The sequence below is a fragment of the Chlorocebus sabaeus genome, chromosome 29 (assembly GCF_047675955.1).
Source record: "Chlorocebus sabaeus isolate Y175 chromosome 29, mChlSab1.0.hap1, whole genome shotgun sequence".
In the NCBI taxonomy this organism is placed as follows: domain Eukaryota; kingdom Metazoa; phylum Chordata; class Mammalia; order Primates; family Cercopithecidae; genus Chlorocebus; species Chlorocebus sabaeus.
The window spans coordinates 22,529,094-22,551,552 of NC_132932.1; the positions used below are offsets into that span (position 1 = coordinate 22,529,094).

The 22,459-nt window shown below is 46.9% G+C and overlaps 1 protein-coding gene and 1 pseudogene across 12 annotated transcripts in view; both read left to right on the forward strand.

Moving 5' to 3' along the window:
* The first annotated feature begins 4,443 nt into the window (after positions 1 to 4,443).
* On the forward strand, positions 4,444 to 4,539 carry LOC119620433 (U7 small nuclear RNA; annotated as a pseudogene).
* Positions 4,540 to 16,838: 12,299 nt separating this feature from the next.
* Positions 16,839 to 22,459, forward strand: part of TM6SF1 (transmembrane 6 superfamily member 1) — a 48,758-nt gene continuing 43,137 nt past the window's right edge. For 8 of the 12 annotated variants that reach the window (XM_073013085.1, XM_073013084.1, XM_007990219.3 and 5 more), the window contains exons 1-2: positions 16,839 to 17,040; positions 22,008 to 22,111. In XM_073013085.1, the coding sequence (XP_072869186.1) occupies positions 16,949 to 17,040; positions 22,008 to 22,111 (196 nt within the window). In that variant the 5' untranslated portion in view covers positions 16,839 to 16,948. Of the gene's footprint in view, positions 17,041 to 17,129; positions 17,705 to 22,007; positions 22,112 to 22,459 lie in introns of those variants that run through there. The other 4 variants (XM_037987792.2, XM_037987793.2, XM_073013086.1 and 1 more) reach the window with 3 other exon arrangements.

The window sequence follows — 22,459 nt, forward strand, 5'->3', positions numbered from 1 at the left end:
TCACTGCAGCTGCCATAGTCAAGACCCATTCATTTTTGGTTTAGATTACTGCTCTTCTCAGCAATTTGCTGCCTATTTCATCCCCCCTCACCTCATTCTCTGCATATCTACCAGACTAAGCTACTAAAGTGGCCAAGCCGACCATGTCACTCCTCTGCTTAAAAGTTTAACTAGGCCAGGCACAGTGGCTCATGCCTGTAATCCCAGAACTTTCCAAGGTGGGCAGATCATTTGAGATCAGGAGTTCGAGACCAGTCTGACCAGCAGGGTGAAACCCTGTCTCTACTAAAAATACAAAAATTAGCCAGGCGTGGTGGCAGGCACCTGTAGTCCCAGCTGCTCGGGATGCTGAGACAGGAGAATCGCTTGAGCTCCGGAGGCGGAGGTTGTAGTGAGCCGAGACCTCGCCGCTGCACTCCAGCCTGGGCAACGGAACGAGACTCCATCTTAAAAAAAAAAAAAAAAAAAAAAAAAAAAAAAAAAAAAAAGTTTCACTAGCCAACCAGGCACAGTGGCTCACACCTGTAATCCCAGCACTTTGGGAGCCCAAGGTGGGCAGATCACCTGGGGTCAGGAGTTCGAGACCAGCCTGGATAAGATAGAGAAACCCCATCTCTACTAAAAATACAAAATTAGGCCAGGCGAGGTGGCTCACGCCTGTAATCCCAGCACTTTGGGAGGCCGAGACAGGCGGCTCATGAGGTCAGGAGTTCAAGACCAGCCTGGCCATCATGGTGTAATCCCGTTTCTACTAAAAATACAAAAATTAGCCAGGCATGGTGGTATGCGCCTGTAGTCCCAGCTACTCAGGAGGCTGAGGCAGGAGAATCGCTTGAACCAGGGAGGCGGAGCTTACAGTGAGCCAAGATCAGGCCACTGCACTCCAGCTTGGGCAACAGAGTGAGACTCCATCTCAAAAACAAACAAACAAACAAACAAACAAAACACAACAAAATTAGCCGGGCGTGGTGGCAGGTGCCTGTAAACCCAGCTATTCAGCTATTCAGGAGGCTGAGGCAGGAGAGTCACTTGGACCTGGGAGGCAGAGGTTACAGGGAGCCGAGATTGCACCATTGCACTCCAGCCTGGGCAACAAGAGGGAAAGTCCATCTCAAAAAAAAAAAAAAAAAGTTTCACTAACCCTCCTCCCCCAGCTAGGTGGCTGGGAGTTCCTAGATTGTGCTATGGGACTATAGCGTCTGGGCCATTCTACTTGCTCTAATTACCTTTCTTCTGAAAGGCACTCTCTGCCCTGGTCCTTCAGGGTTCACAGTCTCTATCTAACTAGCCTGCCTCCCTGGCTGAATTAATCACTCTCTCCTATTGAGGTTCAGGACACGTTACCCCAAAAGATAGCATCTTGGCATTTGAGAAAACAGCAGAATCAGGAAGGTCACTCTCACTTCCCTCTTGCCCTTCTCTGGAGTGAATCATAAAACCCTCATTCCAGAACTACCCTTCCATGTGCAGAGGAAAACGGCATTAGGAACATCCTAATCCTCAAAGAGACGCCAAGAAGAATCTGAACAAACAGACCTTGCTGAGTTCCCCTCAGTTTCTTTCCATTAGATCACATCCTCTTTGTCCAATCATACTTCCTCATGACTATCCACTGGCTGGCGCTGGTCCTGGACTGATCAAGTATACACTTAATCTCAGCCAAAGAGCAGAGAAGCGATGGACCCACCAAATATAAGGAGACTCTAGGTTGGGCGCAGTGGCTCTCACCTCTAATCCCAGCACTTAGGGAGGCCGAGGCGGGTGGATCACGAGATCAGGAGTTCAAGAACAGCCTGGCCAAGATGGTGAAACCCTGTCTCTACTAAAAATACAAAAGTTAGCCGGGTGTGGTGGCAGGTGCCTGTAATCCCAGCTACTCAGGAGGCTGAAGCAGGAGAATCACTTGAATCTGAGAGGCAGAGGTTGCAGTGAGCCGAGATCACACCACTGCATTCCATCCTGGGAGACAGAGCGAGACTCTGTCTCAAAAAAAGGAGGTTCCAAACAATGTGCACACACCCTGCAGCTGGGCCTTTTGCTTTTACACGTCATTGCCCCAGAGAAACTCCTGAGCATGTACATAAGGCAAGCAGTACAAGGATGTTCACTACAACATGGTCTATAGTAGTGAAAAATTTAAACCTAGCACAAAAATGCGCAAGTATCCCTGTTTTTCTTTCTTTCTTTTTTCTTTTTCTTTTTTTTTTTTTTGGTTCACTGCAACCTCTGCCTCCCGGGTTCAAGCGATTCTCCTGCCTCAGCCTCTCGAGTAGCTGGGACTACAGGTGCACACTACCACGCCCAGCTAATTTTTGTATTTTTAGTAGAGACGGGGTTTCACCATGTTGGCCCGGATGATCTCGATCTCCTGACCTCATGATCTGCCCACCTCAGCCTCCCAAAGTTTTGGGATTACAGGTGTGAGCCACTGCACCCAGCCAAGTTTCCTTGTTTCTTTGGGTCTTCATTTGTAATATAAGCCTGTTCGCTTAGTTTTCTATTTCCTCTCACTACTTCTGCCTCAAATTCTGTGGTGAAAAAGTTTTTATCTCTAAGACCTTCAAACATACTAGATAACCTAATAATTTCATATTTCTTTAGAGGCAGCCCTCCTGCCCTAAGCAGGACCGTTTGTCATCCAGGCTTGCTGTACAGCTGTCACCCCGTCATGCCAGAGGACCCCTCAGCCTCACTCCTGATCTGCAGCTCCTATTTCCTGAACCCCATATCTTCCTCTGCATCGTGTACTGCCGGGTTTTGGTGGAGTAAAGGCTCTTGGGAGGTAGATTTTTTTGAAATCTTGCATCTCTGAAAACGCTTCTATTTTTTGCTCCTCTTACCTGATAGTTTAATTTTTCAAGTTCAAATCTCAAACTATCTTCATTAAATAATCTGAAAACACTTCCACTACAAAGCACCTAAAAATGCTGGATAAAATAGAACAAAATCATTTAAACATACAGCCAAGCATCCAAGAAAATAGGTAAAAGCCCCAGAGGCTAGGAGAAAACTAAACTCTGGGACCTAGAGTCCATGAGCAACGTGGCACAGTTCTAGGGAGGTTGCCATCTCAATAACCTAGAAGTTTGGTTTTTGTTTACAGCAAGTTAGAAAAAACAGGCTTTGAGTTTACTGGATGCAGAAAATGGAAACTGACATCTCTGCAGAGAGCTGAGGCTTTTAATGGTGATGTGGGGATAAAAGGGTGAACTAGCAAAAAAATGTACCTGCACACAGAAAGACAAGGATGAAGACTATATGTCTTGGCCTGGGCTTAAAGTAGGGGGAAAACTCTTGCTTGTTAATTTGTGGTCACTGTATACCATTGTTTGAGATTTGAGTTTCTGCTACCAGCACATTCTGGAAGAAATGACTCCCCTTACCCATCTGATTCTTCTGGCCATACATAGCACCTTTTGCTGATGTCTGGCTCAGGTTAAAATGTGTTGTCTGTAGCTGTGGATTAGGAGAATGTTTCTCAGAGTGTAGGCTAGAGACTACTTGTATTGGAATCTCTGGGGAACTTGTTAAAGATTCAGATTCTTAGGCCTTACCCTAGAGCTAACAAATCAGAACATCTGGGAGACTACATTTTTAACAAGTTTCCCAAGTAGTCCTTGGACACCTTGAAACTTGAGGCCTCTTGATTAAAGCCAAGCTTAGTGACTTTTAGAGGGCCTTTGCTTTCAAAGCTCAGCAGGTCAGTGGAGGAACTGACTGGAGCTAGTCCTGGACTGATCAAGTACACACTTGATCTCAGCCAAATCACAGAGAAGTGATGAACTGACCAAGTATAAAGAGACTCCAAACAACATGCACGCACCCAGCACCTGGCCCTTTCACTTTTAGGCACTGGTGCTCTGGAGAAACTCCTGAGCATGTGCACAAGGCGAGCAGTACAAGGATATTCACTACAACGTGGTTTATAGTAGTGAAACAACTCGGTGGCCCATTAGTGAGATGAAAAATTGTGGTATGGTCAATACTCTAACAGTGAAAATGAATGACCAAATGTATAAAAATCAGTGGATTTCAAAAACTTAATGTTAAGTGAAAAAAAATGTAAGGATATTATTTACATAAACTTTAAATTTTTATAAAGTAACTATCTATTGTTTATAGGTAAAGTATATAAATATGGGCTGACTGTGCCCCAATTTCAGGAGAGTGATTGCTTCTAGAGATGGCGAGAGAGGACCAGGATTGCGGAGGGGATTTCAATTTTGTTTTTTTAAAAAAGAAGCATATTTTCTGCCCACCCCTGACCTCACCTCAATTTTTGTCAGTTACTGTTCTTACAGGGTAAACGTTTATAAAATTTACATTTTATTTTGTAACTCTAAGTAAGTTTTCTATGTTTTGCCTATAGTTGTTTCAAAAATTAAAAACTTTAAAATAGTATTTCAGCTTTGTGACTATGTAAATATTACTAACTAAATAACCAATTGTTACAGCTCTTTTAGAATTTGTCTAGCAGGTTTTCTGTTTTGTTTTTGTTTTTGTTTTTTGGGTTTTGTTTTGTTTTACTGAAAAACCCCCATGGTAAAAAAGAGCCAATTAATATGATTGAATATTAATAAATGTAAATCCTCATGCCATTTGAACTGTTGGTCTAAAGAAATCCTTTTGGGCATCCAAAAATGATGAATCCTGTTAATCTCTTGCCGGCTTCTTTCACTTCTTTGGGGTTTCAATTTCTTGTATCCCATGTTGCCTTTTCCTTGGACTCTCCTTTAATTTTTGCTGGAAACTGTGTTTGAATAATTTTGTCATCCAAGGAATATGAACAGTAAATGTTCCGAGTTCTTGCATGTCTGAAAATGCCCTATGATTGCCTTTAGAAATAACTGGTACTTTGGCAGGGTTTAGATTGTACCAAGCTTTTCTTCCTTGCTAACTATGAGGATTTTTTTTTTTTTTGAGACAGAGTCTCGCTCTGTTGCCCAGGCTGGAGTGCAGTGGCCGGATCTCAGCTCACTGCAAGCTCCGCCTCCCAGGTTTACGCCATTCTCCTGCCTCAGCCTCCCAAGTAGCTGGGACTACAGGCGCCCACCACCTCGCCCGGCTAGTTTTTTGTATTTTTTAGTAGAGACGGGGTTTCACCATGCTAGCCAGGATCGTCTCGGCCTCCCAAAGTGCTGGGATTACAGGCTTGAGCCACCGCGCCCGGCCTAACTATGAGGATGTTATATTACTCATTGTTGTCCAGGGTCCAATGTTGTTCATGTCAGGTGAAAGTTCTGTTTCTTCTTCTTTCTAGGAAATCCCCAAGATTTTAGGATTTCCCATTTATATCTGGAGTTGTGAAATTGTGCCAAGATGTGTCTGGATTTTAATTCAATTTGACAAATCTTTACTGATGGCTCCAGGGTGCAAGGCAATGTTCAAGGTGCTGGGCTTCATTAAGGAGCAAATAAAAGATTCCTGCCCTCCTGGAACTTACATTCTAGCAGGGGAGACAGGTCATAAATAATATGCATAATGCATAAGACAATTATATAGTGTGCTAGTATTATATAGTGCTATCAAAAAAAGGAATAAATAGAGTAAGGAGAACTGGGAATGCTAGTGAGGGAAGTTTAATCTTATTATTATTACTTTTTTTTTTTGAGGCAGGGTCTCACTGTGTTGCCCCAGGCTGGAGTGCAGTGGTGCAATCATAGTTCACTGCAGCCTCGACCTCCCAGGCTTGAGCGATCCTCCAACCTCAGGCTTCTGAGTAACTGGGACTACAGGTGTGCAACACCATGCCTAACTAATTTTTAAATTTTTTGTACAGATGGAGTATCACCATATTTCCCAGGCTAGTCTTGAAACTCTGGGCTCAAGTGATCCTCCTGCCTTAGCCTCCCAAAGTGCTGGGATTATAGGCGTCAGACACCATGCCTAAGACTTTAACCCTTTTACCTTAATTTTGTTCAGTGAACACTTTCAGTCTTAAAGACTCACATAATTCTTGAGCTTAAGAAAATATTCTGTGACTTCTTTGGGTATTCTCTCTCTTTCATTTTCCCTGTTCTTTCCTAATCAGACAGATGCTGGATCTCTGTGTCTGTCCTTGGCACTCTCTTATGTTTGCTGTCTCTTTGTTTTTCTTGCTCTACATTCTGATATTCCTTGATTCCAGGTCAACTGCTTGATCTTTTGCTGTATCCAATTTATTATTTGGTCCACTTATTGAGTGTTCCCTATTGCAATCCCACTTTTAATTCCCAAGAATCTTTTCTTGTTCTTTGCTTGTTCCTTTCCCATAGTCACCTCTTCTCAGTTCTTGAATGCAGCATCTTCTCAAATTAATCTGAAGATAGTGACCACAATTTGTATAAAGTCTTTCTTTTCTAAACTATCCCTGTTTCCTCCAAGGTCAATTTTTCTATTGGTCCAACTTGAATCTTCTCTTCCATGCTGTTGGTTTTCCTAACATATTTGCAATCTTTGGTTTTCCGTTTACATTGATGAATAAAGGACTATGTTCATTAGTATGGTAGTTTCCATGAGTGTCTTTGCAGAGATGTGTAAGTCACTGTTAGGCCCCTTCCTTGGCTGACAGAATCATCTGAGGGTTATTTGTAAGTAGGTGGGGCCTATCAAAAGAGAGAAACCCTTTTAGGATTTTTAGGATGTCTGGATGGGAAGCAAACAGTCAGGTTAGAGACATTCACAGTAGTTCACGGGGGCTTTGCCCTCTATTGAGGGGTAGATCTCTTTAGTATTTCAAACTGGGGTCTGCTTCATTCTCAAGTCCTATACCCCGCTTCAAACACTCCATGAGCCACCCTGGATAACATAACAAGATCTCATCTCTACAAAAAATTAAAAAATTAGCCAGGTGTGGTGGTGCAAGTCTGTAGTCCAAGACTCTGGAGGTTGAAGTGGGAGGATCACTTGAATTCAGAAATTTGAAGCTGCAGTGAGCTATGATTGCACAACTGCACTCCCACCTGGGTGACACAGCAAGACCCTGTCTCTAAAAAGCAAAACAACAACAACGAAAAACACTTAGGAAGTTTGCCCACTTTCTTTAAAAAGCAGTTTTCCTGATTAATCTTGAGCATGAAAGCCATTGCTTCTAGCTATTACATGTTCATGCAGAGAAGAGGATAAGAGCTGACTATCTGAGCTGTTCTCAGTGTTGTTCCTGAATGATCATCCAAAGTCTCCTTCTACTCTTTGCATTTGTTGACTCTGAGCTTGGACCTATCTCCCTTAGGAAGAATTTTGGTGCTTCAGTCGTAATCCTCTATTCTTTCTCCATTGCTGTTTTGTATTTTTCAGTTATCTACTGCTGCATAACCACCCCAAAATTTAGTGGCTTAAAACATTTTTTAAAATGTATCATTTCTCATGGTTCTGTGGATTGATTATGCAGTTGTTTTGCTTTATTTGGTGTTGAAAGATTCATAATGACACCCTCCCATGGCTAATTTTTAGTGATACCTACTGGCTGGGATCTCAATTCAGGTTGTCAGCCAGGGACCTTAGTTCTTCTCCATGTTAGCCTTTCCACATGGCTGGTTGAGCTTCCTGACAGCATGGTGGCTTAGGTTCCACGAAGGTACATTCTAAGAGGATTAAACCCTAATATACAAGCAGTTTTATAAGCCTCTGCTTACATTTCCTAATGTCTCATTGGACAAAACAAATTACATAGCGAAGTTCAAAGTCAAGTGGTAGGAGAGATGTGGTTTATTAGGGGCACCCAAAGTAACAGCATGATCTTCTATGTATCCTTCACATTTTCTGGTCTACTAGTAGAACCCTTTCCTGTTTTCAAGTACTGTGTTTTTTCTTCTTTAAAAAATAAAACAGAGCTGAGATTGGTGGTGCACACCTGTAGTCCCAGATACTCAGGAGGTTGAGGTGGGAGGATTGCTTGAACCCAAGAGATCAAGGTCAGCCTGGCAAACATAGCAAGACCCTGTCTCTAAAGGGAAAAAAATGTGTGTGTGCATGTATGTGTATGTATGAGAAAAACACACCCAGCAACAGTCTGGATACTACAGCAACATTGGGTTTTGATTTAGTCCTTGTTCTAATTCACCTTTTTCATACAGAACGTCAAATTATCCATTTCTTTGCTTGTCAAACCATTACATTTTATCCTTACCTATCAATATATAATATTTCTTCTTTCTTGTCAGCCACTATAACTCCCTCTTGCCTCATTTGTATTCAAGCTTTATTATATGAAATCATATTAATAGAGCATTGCTTGAAGGATATTTACCAATTCCGTTTGATCAGAGCTGGCAGATAGATTCAAGTTGGCGTGGGAGAAAAACCCTATTAATGAGTACAGTTGGAAAGGATTATGAGGCAATGTCCAGTCTCAATGGGAAAAAGTTCAATGATCATTTGGTGATGTTTGTCCTGGGCTTGGACTAGAAGTGATGGTGTGGGTGCCAGGAAGGTATTTTCATCCCTGTTCCCAGATATTGTAAAATATATCACTGAAAACAAGCCAGAACTTCAGAAAGTTGTTTGTCTGTATATAATTGTTTTGACCACTTAAGTGTCCTGTGTGGCACTTGACAATATGCCAATCACCTGCCTTGAGGATGTTCTGAGAGACAATTATTCAGAATTTGATTCTATATTCATTGCAGAAGTGTTGCTGAGGATAAACTATATGACATGGTGTTCCCTTTAAGAGGAACCAGGGAAGAGTTTTTCTGCGCAACGGATCTGTTTTTACCTTATGGACACTGTGAATGTTATAACTGATTATGTTTCCCTCCTTGCTTTGGTTGCTAGGAAACCCAGGACAAAATTGCAGACCTCCTCTGGCAACTGCACAAGACCTTTGAAAAACATTTGACATGCTAACTTTATCTCTCCCATCATTTTATTTTCATATCACTCTTTTTTCTTCAGAACTCCTTCCTTCCCTCTCAATTTCCTTCCCTTCTTTTCCCCCCGCTTTCTTTCTTCATCTCTCCTTTCCCCTCTTCAGTTAACATTAATTGTGCATCTGCTGTGTGCCTGGCACTGTGTTAGGGGTTGGACTCAAAGTCACCTTTACCTTCCCCCCTCCCAAACCCATGTTAATAATTGCAGCCCTAGTCACAGCACTCGGGGTTACTGGAAAGACTTAGGGAGATTCATGCATCAATAGATTCTTCCAGAGTTTTTTTCGAGTGGGCTGGGCCCTCCCTGATTTCTTCTTCAGAGAGGATCCTAGTGACCTACACACTAAGCACATCTCCTTGCCCTGGTCTCTCTCACATCATTTGTTCTGTCCCTATACACCCCATAGATCAATCTGAATGTGCCTCTTACACATTCATCTAGAGAGGGTAGCCTTTCGTAAGTACACAAACACAACTTTTATGAAAAAGATTTTTTTAAAAAGGAGAATGGAAGCATGTGATGAGGGGAAGAGAGTGAATGTTCAGGAGCTGGGGGCTAAAGAGTGAAAGCGGGGCCGACTTCCACTTTACTTTTCCTGAAGATCATTAATCTGCCCAGCCCCACTCTTCCATTGTTCCTGCTTCAATGTGACCAAGCTCCTCAAAGTTCTGCTTTCACTTCCCCTCTGTGGCAGAAACAGGCATGGTAAGGTGGGGGCTTTGCATTTAATTCCTGATTAGTCAGTTAAGTCAGTGATTTTTGAATTTGCATTGTAAAACACTGTGTCTTTCTCAGGTAATTGGCATTGTACAGCCTCTGTGTTTCTATTTTTGCTTCCAGGAAGCTTGGAGTCAAACTTGATGCTTTGTCATAGCTGCAATATTAGCCTTTATGGCTTGCAAGATCGATGCTCCTTAAAAAGCAGAAAACAAAAATCAAAAAACATCTTTATTGTTTGAATGACTTTTTTTTTTTTTCTTTTGAGACGGAGTCTTTCTTGCTGTATTGCCCAGTTTGGTGTGCAGTGATACGATCTTGGCTCACTGCAGCCTCTGCTTCCAGGGTTCAAGTGATTCTCATGCCTCGGCCTCCCAAGTAGCTGTGATTACAAGTGTGTGCCACCACACCCAGCTAATTTTTGTATTTTTAGATTTTTAGTAGAGATGGGGTTTCACCATGTTGGCCAGGCTGGTCTCGAACTCCTGACCTCAAATGATCCACCCACCTGGGCCTCCCAAAGTGCTGGTGTTACAGGTGTGACGCACCACACCCAGCCTGAATGCCTTTTTAAAAAGCCATATACAACGCTTTTTCAAACAATAATTTTAGAATTGACCTACACTGAGCAGAAGTTCAGACCTTAGTCTCCTGGGCAATGAGTCAAATGATTAAATCAAAGCATGTCCAAACACCATTGTCTAAGGTGCTGGGCATGGAGCATTGCTGGGGGTCAGCTGTCATATCATGAGTCTAGCTACTTTAAGTCAGAAGATGTGAATTCCAGTTTGCCCTGCGTCTTCTTAGACATTTGAATTTGGCAAGTCATCTAACTTCTTTGAGCCCCAGTTTCTTTCTTTCTCTCTTTCTCTCTTATTTTCTTTCTCTCTCTCTCTCTTTCATCTTTTTGAGACAGAGTCTCGCTCTGTCACCCAGACTGGAGTGCAGGGGTGCAATCTCACTCACTGCAAGCTGCGCCTCCCGGGTTCACGCCATTCTCCTGCCTCAGCCTCCCGGGTAGCTGGGACTACAGGTGCCCGCCACCACACCCAGCTAATTTTTTTTTGTATTTTTAGTAGAGGTGGGGTTTCACTATGTTGGCTAGGATGGTCTCTATCTCCTGACCTCATGATCCCCGCCCTCGGCCTCCCAAAGTGCTAGGATTACAGCTGTGAGCCACCGCAACTGGCCCAGCCCCAGTTTCTTCATCCATAAATGGCTCTATGTTCTTCAGACAGCAGTTGTGAGAATTACAGGAGATAGAATTGATGGAATTACTGTTCAATCTACAGAATACTGTATTGTCACAAAATCAGATTACATTTGTTGGGTTTATGACTTACCCCAAAACCCAGGGAAGTTTCCTGTGAAAATGTCTTCCGAACTACAAGCATTCCAACCACTCATATTTTCAGCATCGAGAGACACTGTTGTCAACAAAAATCATGAAATCTCCGATACGTACATCACAATACCTCAAACACTGCCATGTTGCTTGGGTCCCTTGTGGGCTCTAAGGGAGCAGGTCTCAGTGTTGGGCTGTTGGATGTTTCTGTTATCGAGTTCAGGTCCCCATGGCTGTTCTGCTGGTGGCAAGACTCACCAAACCCTCTGAAATGGCTTCTGTTCACCATTCTCTTTGGCTCTCTCCTCTTCCTGGGACATTGAATTCATTTCCTTTGTTTTAAGCCCCACCTCTATGCTAATGACCCTCAAACTCTCTGTAACTTGTGCCTTTCTTGGTGCCGCTGATGAGTACCCAAACAGTTGACAGCTATTCCTGGGAGCCCCTGGGTACTGAAAACCCAACATGTCCACAACCAAAATCATCTCTAGTGCCCTCCTCCCAGCCATCTCCAATTCCTATCCAGATCTTTCACACCTGTGTCCTCTTTTTCTCCTCTTCCCTCTCACTGCCATTACCTTGGTTCAGGGCCCATCCTCTCTTGACAGGACAATTGTAGGAGCCTCCTAATTATTCTTTCTGCCTCCTATCCCTCTTCCTTGTAAACCATGGTCCATGCCAGCTACCAGACAGAGCTTTAAATATGCTACTCTGATCAAGTCCATCCCTCCTCCCACTTATATGGTTTATTTTTTTAGTTTTCAGAGATGGGGTCTCATTCTGTTGCCCAAGCTGGAATGCAGTAGCGCAATCATGGCTCACTGCAGCCTCGACCTCCTGGGCTCAAGTAATCCTCCTACCTCAGCCTCCAGAGTAGCTGGGACTATAGGTGCGTGCCACCACACCTGGCTAATTTTTTGGCGGGGCAGGGTAGAGATGAGGTCTCATTATGTTGCCCAAGCTGGTCTCCAACTCCTGGCTTCAAGTGATTCTCCCACCTCAGCCTCCCAAAGTGCTGGGATTATAGGCATGAGCCACCACGCCTGGCCTCATATACAAGTCATTTAAGATTTATAATCTTCTCTGAGATTGAGCCCCTGATCTCTCTCCATCTTCACCTCCTGCCAGCCCCCCAGCACATGACATCCCAGTATTTCCAACCAGCACAAATTACTTGCACTTCATAAAGTGGAAAGCTTTCTCACACATTTCTTTCTGCCTTTAACATGTTGTGTCTCTGTTGCCTGGAAGGCCCAACCTCTTCTGTGTCTGTTTGGCCAGCTTCTACTTGTTCTTCAAGGCTGGTCTAAAGCCTCACTTCCCTTTGAGGCTTTTCTTGGATCCTCCAGACCAAATTTGCTGTTTCCTATAGCAACTGGCTTATATCTTTTTATTGCATTATATGGTAATTGTTTGCATGTCTTTCTCTCTCATATTAGTCTGTGGTCTTCTTGGGCAATTTGTAATTCATCTTTGTATGCTCACTTCTTAGAATAATGATGGAAACATGGCAGACTCTCTGAGGATGTTTGTTGATAAAATGAATTGATTAGTGATGTAATTATCATATCTATTTTTACAATAGTAAAATGGCACAACTGAAGCCAGGTCAGTATGACAGGAGGTCTAGAGCTGCCATGTCCAATACAGAAGCCACTAGCCACATGTGGCTGTTGAGCACTTGAAATATGACTAGTCTGAGTTGAGATGTACTATGTCAAACATACATGGGATTTTGAAGACTCGGAATGGAAAAAGATTATGAAGTATCTCATTAACATATTTCATGTTGACGACTTGTCAAAATGATAATCTTTTTGATATATTGGGCTAAATAAAATATATTATAAATTAATTTTACTGTTTCTTTAAACCTTTTTGATGTGGCTACAAGAATATTTAAAATTATACATGTGGCTGGGCGCAGTGGCTCATGCCTGTAATCCCAGCACTTTGGAAGGCCGAGTTGGGCAGATCACTTGAGGTCAGGAGTTCAAGACCAGCCTGGGCAACATGGAGAAACCCCATCTCTACCAAAAATACAAAAAATTAGCCAGGTATGGTGGCGCATGCCTGTAATCCCAGCTACTTGGGAGGCTGACGCACAAGAATTGCTTGAACCAGGGAGGTAGAGGCTGCAGTGAGCCAAGATCACACCACTGCACTCTAGCCTGGGCAGCAGACTGAGATTAGGTCTTGATAAAAAATTAATAAATAAAAATAAAATAAAATAATACATGTGACTCACATTTGTGGCTCACAGTATATTTCTGTTGAGCAATAATGATCTAGAGTATTCATTCACTGAACAAATTTTTTTTTTTTTTGAGACAGAGTCTTGCTCTATCACCCATGCTGCAGTGCAGTAGCATGATCTCTGCTCACTGCAACCTCCACCTCCTGGGTTCAAGTGATTCTTGTGCCTCAGCCTTCTGAGTAGCTGGGACTACAGGCACATGCCACCATGCCCAATTAATTTTTGTATTTTTAGTAGAGATGGGGTTTTACCATGTTGTCTAGGCTGGTCTCAAACTCCTGACCTCAAGTGATCTGTCCGCCTCGGCCTCCCAAAGTGCCGAGATTACAGGCTGAACTACTGTGCCTGGCCTACAAATATTTCTTGAGTACTTCTATGTACTGGGCATTAATCTAGATGATGGGACTGGAACAATGAATGAGCCAGAGAAGGTTCCCAATCTTGAGGAGCTTCCATTATCATGGAGGAGAGATCCAGACCAGTATACAAAGGTGTGAGCCCGATAATTTTAGATAGTAAAAGTACTCTGAATCAAATAAAGCAGGGCGCTTGATAGGCCAAAGTGCAGGAGGGCGATCAGGTAAGGCCTTCTACAGCAGCTGAGTCAACTGAGGTCAGAGGCAGAAATCAGAGGGAGGAGACTAGAACATATTTAGATGAAAGGCAGTATAGACCAAAACTAAGAGGAGGTGCAGATGGGGAGGAGCAAACAGATTTGAGTGATATTTGGAATGTCACATTGGTAGAACTGTGTAACCAAAGGAATTCCGGAGAGGTGGGAACTGATGGCTCCCAGGCTTCTGGCTTGGGTGAGTGGGCGAATCGTGGTGCCACCAGATGAGATAAAGCAGAAGTGTGTCTTGAGGAAATGAGGAATTCCGTTCTGACATTGTGAGGTGCCACCAGGATGCCCAGGCAGCCATGCTGAGGGAATAACAGGTCAGGGCTTGTTATTTGGGATCTAGCATCATAGATGTGGCCATTAAAACCGAGTGTGTCTGAGAAAGAAACGAGAGAAGATGGTAGGCAAAAGAGGACACTCAGGGCTGGGTGCAGTGGTTCACACCTGTAATCCCAGCACTTTGGGAGACGGAGGCAGGTGGATTGCCTGAGTTCAGGAGTTTGAGACCAGTCTGGCCAACATGGTGAAACCCCATCTATACTAAAAATACAAAAATTAGCCAGGCATGGTGGTGGGCACCTGTAATCCCAGTTCCTTGGGAGGCTGAGGCAGAATTGCTTGAACCTGGCAGGGGGCAGGGCAGAGGTTGCAGTGAGCCAAGATCGCACCACTTCACTCCGGCCTGAGTGAAAGAGCGAGACTTTGTCTCAAAGATGAACAAACAAACAAAAAACAAAACAAAACAAACAAACAAAGAAACAGGACACTCAGGTTCAGGGAGCAGATTTCTGAATTGGAAGATACTTGAGCATGTGTCTAGGTCGAGGGGAAGGATCCAGGGCAACCAGAGGGGTTCACTTATCCCAAAAGCCAGGGAAGGTTCCTATGAAAAACTCTTCCCAACTACAAGAATTCTGACCACTCATATTTTCAGCATTAAGAGAGAAACTACTGTCAACAAAAAAATAATGTAATTCCCAATATGTATATCACAACACCTTGAAGCTTTGCCATGTCACTTGGGTCCCTTGTGGGCTCTGAGGGAGCAGCTCTGAGAAGGTGAGATTGATCCAACAAGGTTGGGTGTTGATGGAAGGGATGGGCTGGCTTGGGAACCTGGCTGGGAGATCAGAGGTATAGGAGGAGGTGTCTCTTGTCAGGGAGGAAGCAGGAGTTTAAGGAGAGTGGTGAAGGTTGGGGTGGAAGAGGGTGATGTGCAGGTAACAGGTGAGGACATCTTTTGGAGACGGCTTTATCGTTATGCACTCAGAGTTGGAGAAGCCTTCAAGAAGAACTAAGATGAGGGATTAGGAGAACTGACTTTTGAAAAGTGGAGTGGCCCTGGTGCAGGCCCTAGCCTCCTTGTAGCTCATTTTCCTCATGTTTAAAATGAGCCAAATAGTCTTTTAGAGGCCAGGTGCGGTGGCTCACACCTGTAATCCCAGTACCTTGGGAGGCCGCGGAGGGAGGATCATGTAAGCCCAGGAGTTTGAGACTAGCCTGGGCAACACAGTGAGACCCTGCCTCTACAAAGAAGAGTTGGCGTGAGACTGTAGTCCCAGCAGCTAGGGAGGCTAAGCTGGGAGGATGGGTTGGCCTGGGGAAGTGGGGACTGCAGTGAGCCCTGATCTCTCCACTGCCTCCAGCCTGGTTTGCAGAGTGTGACTCTGTCTTAAAAAAATAAAAATAGGCCAGGCGCAGTGGCTCACGTCTGTAATCCCAGCACTTTGGGACACCGAGGCGGGGGGATCACGAGGTCAGGAGATCGAGACCACGGTGAAACCCCGTCTCTACTAAAAATACAAAAAATTAGCCGGGCGTGGTGGTGGGCGCCTGTAGTCCCAGCTACTCCGGAGGCTGAGGCAGGAGAATGGCGTGAACCCGGGAGGTGGAGCTTGCAGTGAATCGAGATCGCGCCACTGCACTCCAGCCTGGGCGACAGGGGGGAGACTCCATCTCAAAAATAAATAAAATAAAATAAAATAAAAATAAAAATAAACCCCTCAAATGACAACAGCAAAAACACCTAAATGGTCTCTTAAATTCCCTGGAAGTTGTAAGGACAGTAAGTACATGCCGGTACCTCCCTCGGTTGCTTGAGCTGTTCTCCTCCTGGAACTCACTGTCCTTCAGAAAGCCAGCTCGAGTAGTCAGCACACTTGACACACAATATTTTCCATACCAGTAGGCATCTATCATTCAGAGGGAGAGGCTTATCTTCCAGTCTTTGTATCCTGCAGGGCCCAGTGCAGGCTGGCTGGTGGCAACCTGGCCTCCAGGAATGCTTCCTGGAGTAGCAATGAATGGCGCTGTAGTCGCTTAGAAAGTCTCGGCATTTATGTCCATTTCAATTTAAAAAAAGAGAGAGAGAGAGAGAAAAGAAAAAAAAAGGAATTGCAGGAGATGGTATAGTGAGCAGCGGAGGATAACGCGCTTCGTAGGTATGAACTTAGTTAACCCCACGGTCACACTATGAAGTGGGTTATCCCCATTTCCCAGATAAGGGAAAAGACAGGTTAAGTAATTTGACCAAAGTCAACAGCTGGTGAGTGGAGAGCCAGGGTTTAAAAACCGGATTCCGGCTCGGTGCAGGGGCTGTGCCTGCTGCCCGCGGATGGCTGCTGGAGCGGAGAGGTTCCGAGGTTTCCGGGGCATTTTGTCCTTTCCCACTTCTGGGCCATGGGCTCCCCCATAAACGATCCCGTGGGCCCTTCCTGCTCTGACACCCCGGGCCCGCAGCTCAACCCCGCGCCTCTCCAGCTCGTCGATGACCGGTTCCCGCCATGCCCCGGGCCCTCCCTCGGAGAGCGCGCAACCCGGGCACCTGTCCCCCCGCAGGGGTGTCGCCGCCCCTCGGCGCCGCCGGGCGCTCGCCGCTGAGCCCTGGCGCCCCTGGCAGAAGCACTGCGAGGACGCCTCCCGGGACTGCACCGCGGCCCTGCGCACTCGGGGAGGCGAGGCCGGGCGCGGGGGGCGGCTGCGGGCTGGGAGGGCGCGCCGAGGGGACACCGCTGAGGGGACGCCGCTGAGGGCGCGGCGCGCGGAGCGCGGCTGGGGCGCCTCGAAGGGCAAGCGCCGAGGGGGCGCGGGCGCCGCCGGAAGCTGGGGCGGGGCGCCCAGCGGGATGCGGTGAAGGGCGAGCAGCGCGGCGGCTGCGATGAGTGCCTCTGCGGCCACCGGGGTCTTCGTGCTGTCCCTCTCGGCCATCCCGGTCACCTATGTCTTCAACCACCTGGCTGCCCAGCACGAGTGAGTGAGCGGAGGCGGCGGGGGTCGCGCCGAGGGGCGGCTGGAGTTGGTTCGGCGCGGCGGGAGCTTCGCAACTTTCCCGAGGGGGCTGGGACCGTCCGTCCGCCGCGGGACAGAGGGGGGCGTCCCAGGGGTCGCACGGGCCCGGTCCTGGAGCCAGGCCCTGAAGTGCCCAGGCTGGCGCATTTCGGGATGTGGTGCCAGCACCGCGCCAGGTGCCCGGGGACACAGGGGTCAATACCCCTGCCCTGGAGGGGCCCAGGGGCCGGTGGGGAGCGGAACAAACACGGACACTATGAGCCTGGCCGGCCGTGTCAGCTCGTGTGTGCCTTGTTCTTTTTGCATCTCACGGGAACGTTTCCATGTATGGACTTTCGCATACTTATCATTTCTTATTAATTTTAGAAACTGTTGTGAATGACTAGCAGAAATAGCCCGGAACCAACAGGCAGAGACGTGGGTTCTAGGCCTGGCTTTGGCACTGACGGTGTGGTCTAGCCTCGGTCTTCCGGTCAAGTGGACTTTGTGTGCGTCCTATTGTAAGGTTCCACGGAGACCTTTTTGTGAAGGGGCGTTGTGAATGGAGAAGTGCTTCCCAGTGCCTGCACTGGGGTAGGATGGGGACCGGCAGCAGAGGCAGAACACTTCAATGCGAAGGAAATGGGTGAGGCTGACGGAGGGGGACAGGGCTTGGGTTCGAAGCCCTGCCTCCCACTCCACTGCAGGGATCACTGACTAACCAACTTGCAGCGGGCAGCCGAAGGCTTGAGGGTCTCCGGGTGTTGGGATAGGCGCCAGCCTCTGTGCCTGCTGAAGTTGGTTGCTGTCTGGAGGGAGGAGGAAGTAACCTGCTATGTTTCTCAGCTGTTGGTGAGAAGGAAATTGCATCAGTCTGTAGGCTGCAAACCCCCTTCAGCTGGTCAAGCCTTGGAGTGTCTGTACACAGGGTGGTAACTTCCTCTTCTCTAGCTGCCGGGCCACCTGACCCAGGCAGCACCCACACTGAGTGCTCACCAGGCACCAGCAGTGTTTGTCCTTGGTCTGACCCAGTCTCTGGAGGCATCCCCTAGAGACAGCTGCTCCGGGCCACCAAATATTACATGCCTGTCAATATAGGGCATGGGGGACCCTCAAAAAAACAGCATTATGGGCAGTTCAGTGAAGATATATTGAGTGCCTACTGTGTGTTTGGCACTGTTCCAAGTGTTGATGACACAGCTATGAACAAGCCAGAAGAGGTTGTGGAGGCAGGTAATGAGATAGACAGATAATACATAGATAGTGACATGCTATGAAGATAATAAAATAGGGTGACTGGGGAGGGGGCTGGTGGCCGGGGAGGGCTTCTAGGAGGAGGTAACACTTGAGCTATGGGAAGATCTGGGAATGGAGCCTGTCGGGCAGGAAAATGGAGCAGTGCAGGGGAAGGAACTGGAGGGGCATAGTCGGTATTTGGGAAGGTGAACAGATAGGGCTTACTGAAGAGGGCTGCATGGCAGCAAAGAGAGGATTTGAGGATGAGCCCTAGGTTTTGGCCTCAGCCACTGGGAAGATGATGATGGCATTTACTGAATACAGACTGAATTACGTATTGCTGTGCATGATGGAGCGCATTGGCAAGCACAGCGTTTTGAATAGTGTCAGCCATTCTTCTTGTCCTCTTGCAGGTTAAAACCCCAGTGGCCTTTGATTCCTCTCTCTTCTTTCTCCACTACCTTCCTCCTACTGTCTCCTTCCCCACAAGTCCTGGGGCTCTAGTGTCTGTTCTCTCCTTTCAGTTCTCCCTGGCACTGGCCCTTTCTGACCTGGACTGTGGCAAAGGCTCCCGTGCAAGTCCCCCTGCCCAGCCCCCGGCGTGTTTCTCAGCCTCTGTCCCCAGTCCCAGCCCACGCACTACTGCTCCCGCCACACCAGCCTGCCTTTGCCCCTTGACCACTCCTCCTCCTCTCCAGCCTCTAGCCCAGACTCCTGCTGCTCCCTGACCAGGATGCTGCCTTCCTCCTATCGCAGACTGTTGAAGCCGCACCTGGACTTTATGGCCATTTCTACCTTTTGCAGACCTTCCCTCTCTCTCCTTTGAGCTCCCTCAGTCCCTCGTTTGCACCTTTCTCCCGAGAGTTACTTTCCTGTGGTCAGAACTTACCTGCCCTGGCTATATCTAACCCCTCTGTACTGTCCTGCCCAGGCCAGCACCGTGTGCATTGTAGGCACTCAGGTATGTTTGACTTTGTTAAATCGAGTTTCCTTCCCACCAAACCTTTTATGCAACTCTGAAAACCAGAAAAAGAAAATGAGATTGAGAGGCCAGGAAAGGATTGAGCGTGTTCTGTCTCCCTCTCTCACTGAGACACACACCGCTCACACTCATCCATGCATGTCCCCTCTCAGTAGGTGTTTGTCCATAAAAGCGCATCAGCAGGCCCTCCCAGCCCCCAAGACTAGCAACCTTCTCATCCTGGAGTTAGTCACAGCCCTTACCTGTCCCTGAGTCCCTGCAGGACCTCTTTCTCCTGTGGTGAGCAGGTCCTGCACTTGGCTGTTGTAGGAGGGTCTCTGGGGACAGTGCCAAGAGTCAGAGATGATCTGCTGCCCTATTTTCCTTTCATTTTTCCCTCCTCTCCTGGAGCTAAGAACATGAGAGGATGCTGTGAACCACTTTACACTGCTCTCTCCTGCTCCAGAAGAGCACCAGCCACGCGACCCTGCTGGCCGTGAGTGCAGGCCCTTGGTAGGAGGACTGGAGTTGTCACCCGACCACCACCTGTCTCAGGCTGTTCACCATTAAAATGCCTGTCAGCTGACCCAGCACACCCACCTCTTCCCTCCTCACAGGATTCTTCAGCCCAGCATCACACTCTTGACCCACACTGGCTTCCTCCTTCTTCAGCTCATCCCCACAGGAGGATCCTGGAGCAACCACTGATGTGCAATCACCAGAAACCTCCTATTTTTCAGTTTCTCACCTGGACATTGAAACAGCCACCCTCATTCTTTTTTTAAAATTTAATTAATTTATTATTATTATTTTTTGAGACAGACTCTTGCTCTGTTGCCCAAGCTGGAGGGTAGTGGCTCAATCTTGGCTCACTGCAGCCTCCAACCCCCAGATTTAAGCAATTCTACTGCCTCAGCCTCCCAAGTAGCTGGGATTACAGGCATCTGCCACCTCACCTGGCTAATTTTTTGTATTTTTAGTAGTGATGGGGTTTCGCCATGTTGGCCAGACTGGTCCCAAACTCCTGACCTCAGGTGATCCACCTGCCTCAACCTCCCAAAGTGCTGGGATTACAGGTGTGAGCCACTGTGCCTGGCCTTCTCATTCTTATCATAGAACTGATCCATCTATCATCTATCCATCCATCCTCCATACATTCACCCATAATCCATCCATCCACTCATCTATCATCTATCCATTCATCCATCTGTCATCCATCCATCCATTTATCCATCATCCTCCATCATCCATCAATTCATCCATCATCCATCTATCCATTTACCCATCATCCACCCATTTACCCATCATCCATCCATTCATCCATCATCTATCCATTCATCCATCATCCATCCATCATCTATCCATTCATTCATCATCCATCCATCCATTCATCCATTATCTATCCATTCATCCATCCATCATCCATCCATCCATTCATTCTATCATCCATCCACCTATCCATCCACTCATAATCTATTTGTTCCCCCCTTCCCTCCCTCCTTCTATTCTTCTCTTTCTCTCTCCTAGGGATGGTGATAGTTATCCAAAGGTCTCAATGTTGGGCTGTGGTGGTGTGGAGGGGTCTCAGCTGAGGAGTGGTGCTTGTAGCTCCTCCAAGCTGAAGAGGTCCTGGTGTAGCAAGCCATCGGAGTGGGCCAGGTAGTATTTTGTCTAGAATTGGAAACTTTGTCAATGCTGGAGGTGTGAGAGGGAGAGTACTGCTGTTGGGCTACAGGAAAACTCCTAGGTGGTAGAGCTCAGAGTCCATTCAGATAGGTTCCTCCATGTAGGCAAGGACTTCTCTTATTTATCCAGTCTCCTAGGGCCTGCAACAATGGCTACCACATAGGGGTGCACAATACATTTTTTTCCTTGATATGTTTTTGAATTAATTAATAAACAGATGCATGCAATGATGTGACTTTCCTAGGGTGACACAGTTAGCAACAGAATGGGTACCAGGATCCTGGTTTCCTGACTGATAACTCTACCAAGCCTCGTGCCCTAGTGCTGCCCCACTGAGTAGTGTCTTTGACCCCTGCTGTCCTTGGTGCCATTCCGTTTCCTGTAGAACGTCCAGGGGATGTGCTCAACCAAGCTTCACCTTGGTTTCTGTGGTTTGGGGTTGGATGCTGATCTGTTGGTCCTGGTTCTGGGGCGTTGGGCTATCTTCATTCTGGCCTCAGGTCTAGTCCAGACTCCTCCTCCATGGATTTCCTGGCCTCATTCTCTGGCCCATTTGATTATACACAAAACATAAGGTCACTTCTTTCTTGTCCCCTGGAAGGCATGTTTAGTTGTAATGCCTATATATTCCTTGGAGCTCAGTCTGAGGGCTTCTGACTGGCCCTGAGGAAGGTGGCAGAGTCAGTGGTGAGACCTGTCAGCTGCTAGGGAGCAGGGGTTAGAGGAACGGGTAGGTGGAGGCACTGGGGCAGTGGTCATCTGCGCATCAGGGTGGGGTGAGGCAGAGGGAGCTCCAGACATGTCATCTGTGCACATGAGACAGGATAAGAGGAGAATGAGGAGGACCTGATGGCTTCGGTCCCTGAAAGTCATGGGCTGCAGCCCAGATGGGCCAAAGAGGTGCAGATAAACTTCACTAACTCTACAGCGCTGGGAGCTGCAGGCAGAAGCAGAATTATGGATGAATTATGCAGGACTAGGAGCGAATGCATTCAGTAGTCAGGAAATTCCAGGCACCAATGTGTTTATTTTGATAGTGACCACCTCCCTGTTCTGGTCGTTGCAGTTCCTGGACTATTGTAGGGGTTGCTGCCCTCATCCTGTTCCTGGTAGCACTGCTGGCTCGTGTCCTCGTCAAAAGAAAACCACCCCGGGACCCGCTGTTCTATGGTACGCCTCCACAAAGGGAAATCTTTTGTATCTGATTAATAACACAATACTTTTGGCCTCAGTCACATATTCCTCCTTGGTTGTGAATACTCTGAGCCTTTTGGTAACAGTGGTTGCAAGTGTAGGAGTGTTTCAGGATAATGTGGCCCTCACCTCTGGCTATTGCCTCTTAGGCTGTGGACTCCACCCTCTCCCAGGTGGCATCCTGGTGGAGGGTTACTGCCAGGCCAGGCAAGGCAGGCACCCTGCCAACCCCAGCATGCTTTGACCTCTGACCTCGACTCTCATGCCAGCTCCTTCCTGGGCTTCCTGTCTTCAGCCTGCTACTTGCAGTCCCCCTGACTTAGT